We start from the raw sequence: 7441 nt of genomic DNA on the forward strand, positions 1-7441 counted from the left end.
TAGAAATTGATCGAAGTCATGAGGCCCGTAAAAACGAGCAGGGCGTCAGCTGCGTGGTTGTGGTGGCCGGCTTGACTTTCTTGACCAGCTTCTCTGCGTGCCCTCTGGATCTGTGCAGTGGATAGCCTGAGCCAGCCCTGAATTCAGAAAGCAGATCCCACATCAAAGTTTCTCAATGGGAAGAAGAACCGCGGGCAGCCTCAGATGAAAGCCGGCTTCTCTGAGTCATCCCACGCCTGGCGATCCACATAATTCACTTACAGAGTCACCTGCGCGCAGAGCCACGCACCCCTGGGTGGGGTGGAGGTCAGGCAGGAGAGCGGTTCAGCGGGCAGGCGAGAGAGACCACGTTGCACCGGGCTGAGAACCTCTCTCTGCTGCTGCTGCTGCTGCTGCTGTTGCAAGAAGAGGGGGTGGGTGGGGGGGGTGAGTGGGGGTCCCCCCTCCTCACCCTCTGCTTTTGTTTCCCCTTGCAAGAGCTGAACAACTGCCTGACACTGCACGTCACAGATTCAGCGTGGAGAAGGGGGGGGGGGGACACCAGCTCCTTCCGCAGCTCATTTCAAAAGGCACAAGGAGGTTTGGTCTGTGTCCACAGCGAGCAGGGAGCCAGCGAGCGAGCAGAGAGGAAGAACACGGAGCAGTTGAGCATGGCTCTCCCAACTTTCGCGCGAGAGAGGAGGCGGCAGGGGGAGAAACTTCAGGGCTCTTCTGTCTGAGTCCGCGATGCTCCTGTGACTGGCCGTCCGGGGAGAGGGGCAGGAAGGAGAAGAAGAGGGAATGCGAGGCTGCCGTAATGGGTAGGCAGAAGTGGGACGGCGTGTTAGCAGGCTAGCAGCTGGAACGGTTTGATTTTACAGCTGGAAGAGCAGAAGCTGAACCCAAATCCCAGTATGGAAGACCTGCTGGAAACCCTGCCTCCGCTTCTCTCTCCGTGACCTCCTGCCCCTCCTCTTCCTTTGGATCACGTACAAATGGAGACCTTGGAACTGTGGACCTTCAGGCCCCTGTGAAGCTGAGAAATTGGCTGTCGTCTCTTCTGGACCCGGCGTGGACCACTTTGGAAGGGCCATGGACGCCTTAGGGAACCAGGAGAGCTACAGCATCCAAGCCACAGCCACCATCGCTGCAGTCACCACATTCCTCATCCTTTTCACCATCTTTGGCAATGTTCTGGTGATCATTGCTGTGTTGACCAGCCGGTCCCTGAAGGCTCCTCAGAACCTCTTCCTGGTGTCCCTGGCAGCGGCGGATATTCTGGTCGCCACCCTCATCATTCCCTTCTCCCTGGCCAATGAGTTGATGGGCTACTGGTACTTCAGCAGGACCTGGTGCAAATCTTACCTAGCGCTGGATGTCCTCTTCTGCACTGCTTCCATTGTGCACCTCTGCGCCATCAGTTTGGACCGCTACTGGTCAGTCAGCCAGGCCATTGAGTACAATTCCAAGAGGACCCCCCGGCGGATCAAATGCACCATCCTTGTGGTGTGGCTGATTTCGGCCTTGATCTCCCTGCCCCCACTGGTCCTCAATGAGAACCAAAACAACACCAAAGAGGATACGCCAAAGTGTGAACTCAACAAAGAGCCATGGTATATCCTGTCCTCCAGCACCTGTTCCTTCTTTGCTCCCTGCGTTATCATGATTCTGGTCTATCTCAGGATCTATTTTATAGCCAAGCGCCGGAACAGACACAGGTCTCGAACTAAGCCGCCCAAGGAGAAGGCAGAAGAAGAGAGACCGCAGAACATGGTTAGCCCACCTGATGCTGCTCTTCCCAAACAGGACCAGCCCAAGCTGGGAGAGAAGGTGGAATCCAATGGACTTCAGGCCCCTCCCCAGGAAGGTGAGCAAGGAGACTCCTGTTCTCTCTCTACCAAAAATTTTTCTCTCGTAAGCCACGATGACAGGGACCCAGAACCAGACTCTGCTGTTAGCCCTTCCCTGTCCTTGCCCGAGAAGAAGCCATCTTCAGAATCCAGCCCCGTGGAGTGTATTCCCCAGAACAGCATCCAGAGAAGCAACGGACCTCCTCCGATTTCCCCACCAGCCATGGACACCTTGGCCACCGCGAGAGGGGAGGTCCTGCTGGTGAGGAAAGTAAAGACGCTCAGTGCCAACCCTTGGAAGAGGAAGACCCACCTCAACCGAGAAAAGAGGTTCACTTTTGTCCTTGCTGTGGTGATTGGGGTTTTTGTGATCTGCTGGTTCCCCTTTTTTTTCCTCTACAGCCTGCGCGCCATCTGCCCCTCGGAGTACTGCCCCATCCCAGAGAGCACGTTCAAATTTTTCTTCTGGATAGGTTACTGCAACAGCTGTTTGAACCCCGTCATCTACACCATCTTCAACCAGGACTTCCGCAAAGCGTTCCGGAAAATCCTCTGCAGACAGTGGACTCAAACTGCTTGGTGAGACCGACTGGAATCCAACAGGGAGAGACAAGGAGAGAACATGGTTTGGGTCCATAGGGGCTCTCTTGACGAAAGGGGGAACTCAGCAACTATTTAACAAAACCAGAAACCTATTTATTTTTTGGCTTTTGTGTTTGCAGACCAGGGAGTGAGGTGAGTGCTGGATCCAAAGGGGCTTTTTCAGAAAGTTTGTTGTGCCTTGGTTGTGGGGGTGCGTGTGTGTGTGTGTGTGTCCAAAAGAGATGGCATGTACTGTATATAAACACACACGCACATCTCTTCTGCCAATGTGTGTTTTTCACTAAAACGATGTGCCACTGTCAAAAATCTTCTGATTAATTCTTTGGAGGGAAGAACTTTTCTTCTACTTTCTGGGCTAAAGGAGGGGATAATTAACGGTTGCCAACTTGGCTTACAAGCCCTATAACTCTCCAGTTTTCTAGGGGTTGAAAGGCAAATGCTGTATTTAGCAGGTGTTCATTTCTACGTACCAAGATTCTGCAAAGGAGTAAGGGGAAATGTTTGTCCTCCCGTTTTCTTTGCTGTTCATCTGGCTTATCCTCATGTGATCTCAACTGCTTCAGCCCTCCACATATTTTGGAGTTAAAGCTACTGACATGGAACACATTTCAAAATAAATCTGCGCAGTGTATCTTTTGGTTTCAGCTCAGGAACCTGGGTTTGAAAATTCACTTTCAGGGACCAGAAAGAGAGCAGGGTGGCCAACTGCTCGAAATAAAATGTGTGGCTTAACATAGATATGTGGTCATGCAAAACGGAAATGGTGCTGTTGGACCCTCTCTGCATATGAACTCCTGTACAAAAACAGAGCTAAAGCATAGGACCAAAAGTTGGCCTCCTGGATGGTCAGTGAAATATTTGCTGTTGTGGGGATTTGATCGCTGTTGACAAATCTTCTCCTGTTTTTGTCTATGATGGGTTGCCATCCTTTAAAAATCAGCCATGCTCCTGTGCATTTAAGAGCGTCCTCTCTTTGAAGAATCTAGCTGAGAAAGATTTTGCTGTCAGTTCTGTCCCATCTAATAAAACTTTCAACGGCTAACATTTTGCATGTTCTTAATAGCACAGAAGCAGGATGGGGTGCAGGGGGTCAAAAAAGGCAAGATAGTGGCTTCAATCATGCAATCATGGACGCCATCTTGACTTTCTTGACTCCCTCCCTGCAAAACACCCCTGAAGTAGGACTAGTTGTTTTTTAAGCAGCAATCCTACGTCCTTGCAATTATTCCTAAATCGTAACAAGTAATTTGTTGTTCTTCATAAGGTTCATCTCTTTGAATGGGGTAAAGAACGTTAAAATCACTGAAACCTCTAAACCAGCTTTCTCCAATTCGGCTCTGAGTTATTAATGTAGTGTTCCACTGATTTATTTCACACGGTTTGTATGCTGCTGCAATCACCAGGTGCCTGTGAGCATCTTATAATCCTACCATTTGAAAACAGGGTTAGAACAACTAAGAAAATAGAGGTGATAAGTAGCAAACGTTAATGTCCACAAATATAAGACGATAATAGCAGACTGGTTCTATGTGGGGGTAGGTTGAGTCTCCATGTGGATGCTATTCCGGAGAAGGGGAACAGTGATCAAAAAGGCCCACTTCTGAGAACCTACTAGATTACTTTCATTAAGAGAGAGAACTTGGTGGGACCCCATTCTTCCAGATCTAAGTGGGAAACAACTGGTGAACAGGAGTACTGTAGATATCTGGATCCTAAGTCATAGGCTGAACTTCCAACCAAGATGGCCATTAACAGTTGACCCAATGCATCTGAAGAAGCCAGGTAGGGAAGGCTGGATCTAGTAAGGAGGATTTTGATTGGCTGAACCCAGCATGGCTGTCAAACTGTTGGAGAACCCCTAACTGATCACTGATATGAGTTGGTTAACTAAACAGTGAAAGCTGAGTAACCTATGAAGACAGAAAATCCAACAGTTTGAGAGAGACCTAGATTTTCAATGGATTTAGAAGAGTGTGACTGATCGCGAGATGATTTCGATTGCTGGTTCTGCAGACCAGCATGAGAAAAGTTCATCCATCTTGAATTAAGCCACCCAGATGAAGAATGCTGGGTGAAATGTGGAGTGAATCTGGGAGGAGAAAAAAAATGGGTGCCTCGTTCTATGGCTGAACAGAAATTTCTGGTCTGAGTAGGTATTGAGTGGTACCCAGGCCTGGATTCCATGTTTACGTCTGGCTTTTAAGCCATGATTTTTCATTGGGTTCTGGCTGGGTTCAAGGATGCTTCCATGCAAAAAAAATGTATCACCTTCTTTCCAGTTCCACACAAGACGTGGAAGACAAATCTGATTCCCCAACTGATTGCTGACATCTTTTAACCCAGCCCAATGCCCTGATCTAGTTAAATGGTCCAACCTTTTCAAAATAAGGACCAGGGCAAAAGATTTCAAGTTGCACCATCTTCAAAGAAGCATTTGCCCAGGACAATTCCCAGCTGGAAATGTTTCTTTTGAGGCCTTCCTGGCTAATGCATACCGTTCCAAAAATGAAGAGTGCATTTTGGTTTAAAATAAGGGTTACCTAAGCAAATAGGGGAGCAGCCCTCAGCATATGTGAATTCTCTGTGTACTGACTTTAGACCAGTGTTTCTCAGCCTTGGCAACTTTAAGACCTGTGGACTTCAACTCCCAGAATTCCCCAGCCAGCTTTGCTGGCTGGGGAATTCTGGGAGTTGTAGTCCACAGGTCTTAAAGTTGCCAAGGTTGAGAAACACTGGTTTAGAGTAAAGGCCTAAGTCTGCACTGCAGAATTCTTTAACCTGACAGCGGCGTGAACTACCGGCCATTAGTGAGCGCTGAGTGCTTTTGCAAATGGTCATAGTCATATTAGCTGTCAATTTTTTGATTGACAAACCCTCTGTCCCCGGGGGCTGGTTTGCTTTTTCTCAGGCTTGTATGAGAGGGAGCAACGAAGCATAGCTTTCTCTCTCTTTTTGTTCTGCTGTGCTAAAGAAACAGAGGGAGAGGAGAAAAAAATGCAATTCTATTTTTCCTTAATAGACTTGTCACCTCCACACACACTCACCCCGCCTTTAGCTACACAGGGCGCAAAGAGATTTGTGACTTTTCCCTGCTTCGGTTCTACGTGCGAGGTTGTCGTTAAAGACGCAGGAACAAGGCCGGGGAAAAAAGCTGGCAACTCTTAGTGGAATGGGCAATGAATTGCCAGCTTTGCTGGCCATCTAGTTTTGTGGCAAGAGGAGAAGCAGAGGCTGGAGAAGGCAACCTGGGCCAGTGGTTAGCCAGGTTCTAGAGGGAGGAAACATAACCCATCATCTAAACTGGTGATACAACAGTCAAAAGAAGGGTGGAAATTTGGGGAAGTGTGCTTTGATGGTGGTGAGAAGGAGAAATGCCTAATTAAGGAGGGAAATCTGGTCCTGTTGGATCTTCTCTAGATCTGATGGCAAATCTTTCCCAGATCTTCTCGTTCTTTCCCATTCACAAATATACGAAACGTTTCTCATCCCACCCCATCATAAGTTTTACATTTTGGATGTAAAGAAGAAGGCTGCAGGCTGTTGGGGTTTTAATGTTCTGCGGGAGATATTCCCCGAATTGTGTGTAGGAGGCAGAGATAAAATGCATCAGCCGACAGCCGGATCTTCAAGGGGTATTTTTTAGATGGTGGTGCTAGCAATGCTGAAGCCTCCCTGGGTCTGCTTCTTTTGGATGAGAGGGGATATGAAGAGCAGGTAATTCAGAATTAGCAACTTTTACTAGAAATGCTCAGCATATATTTCAGTTCAGCTGAGAGAATTTAGTGAGGCCCGGAAGAGCCAGCCAGCCAGCCAAGCCACGTACACACCCAGGATCTGGGACTTGTACAATTTTGGTTAAGATGAGGAACATTTTTGCCACTAGCATCCTAACAGCTGCACTTCAGAAAATGGATAGGCCAGAACATTTCATTTAATTATTCTGAAATGCCATTAACATTAAACTGAATTCCATACAATTAATATGATTAGTCCCTGTAAATTTAATAATTTCCCCTTCTGTCACATTAAAAATTACAGGGTAGTGGCAATTTTTGGAAGGCCTCCTAGAACATAGCAGCAGCTGGTAGACCTTGGCTACTCTCGAAAAATACAGCTTGGCCAGTCCTGGGCTGTGAGTTAGTCCTTGGATGGGAGACCATGAAGAAATAACTATTACCAGGCTCGGGGGCTAGAATGGGAAGCTTAAAAAACAACAGCAGCAGAAGCAGTCGCAAAACTCTTCCAACCTTTTGTCAAGAAAGCTGCACAGACGTGTCCATGAAGTCATGGGAGTGGACCTTTGCTAGCCTATGACCATGCCCGTGTGCAACACTCCATCCTTTGACAACGTAATGTGGGGGAAATGGTCCGAATAGAAAAAGTGGAAGGTTTCTTACGGTGGGAAAAGCTCTCCAGCAATATGAGGATCCCTCCTGTCGAGAGGGTTACGAAGAAGTTGTCCAGGAGTGGAAACTCCTCAGCTTCACGGAGCAACCCAGCAAGTCGAAGGATGAGGATGGTGCCTTCTTGTCCTGGCACAGATTTGCAGAGGCACTTGACGTGGTGACGTTCTAGGTCTTCCACGTGAGAACCAGAAAGCAGGCCTTAGGTTCAGAGCGGGGTTGGAGTTGCTGAATCTGAACAAGGAAGGATTCAGAAGCTTCAGGTGGCCCAGGAGACTGCGACAAACAGTTGGTCAGAACGCTTTTGCTGATCAGGAGGCTGTTCTTGGATTAAAGAACAATTGCAGTCCCTTTCCTTTCCTTTCCTTTCCTTTCCTTTCCTTTCCTTTCCTTTCCTTTCCTTTCCTTTCCTTTCCTTTCCTTTCCTTTCCTTTCCTTTCCTTTCCTTTCCTTTCCTTTCCTTTCCTTTCCTTTCCTTTCCTTTCCTTCCCTTCCCTTCCCTTCCCTTCCCTTCCCTTCCCTTCCCTTCCTTTCCTTTCCTTTCCTTTCCTTTCCTTTCCTTTCATTTCCTTTCCTTTCCTTTCCTTTCCTTTCCTTTCCTTTCCA

At 48.0% G+C, this 7441-nt stretch overlaps 1 protein-coding gene across 1 annotated transcript; it reads left to right on the forward strand.

Annotated features, from left to right (window-relative positions):
• The first annotated feature begins 586 nt into the window (after positions 1–586).
• ADRA2B (adrenoceptor alpha 2B) lies at positions 587–5081 on the forward strand. Its single transcript, XM_007436969.4, has one exon. It carries the CDS (start codon positions 1072–1074, stop codon positions 2410–2412), a length of 1341 nt encoding a protein of 446 aa, XP_007437031.1. The 5' UTR covers positions 587–1071; the 3' UTR covers positions 2413–5081.
• Positions 5082–7441: the final 2360 nt, after the last annotated feature.

This window comes from Python bivittatus, unplaced genomic scaffold (assembly GCF_059951505.1).
Source record: "Python bivittatus isolate LINGU-HERP-01145 unplaced genomic scaffold, Pbiv_v1 ctg000680_np1212, whole genome shotgun sequence".
NCBI lineage: Eukaryota > Metazoa > Chordata > Lepidosauria > Squamata > Pythonidae > Python > Python bivittatus.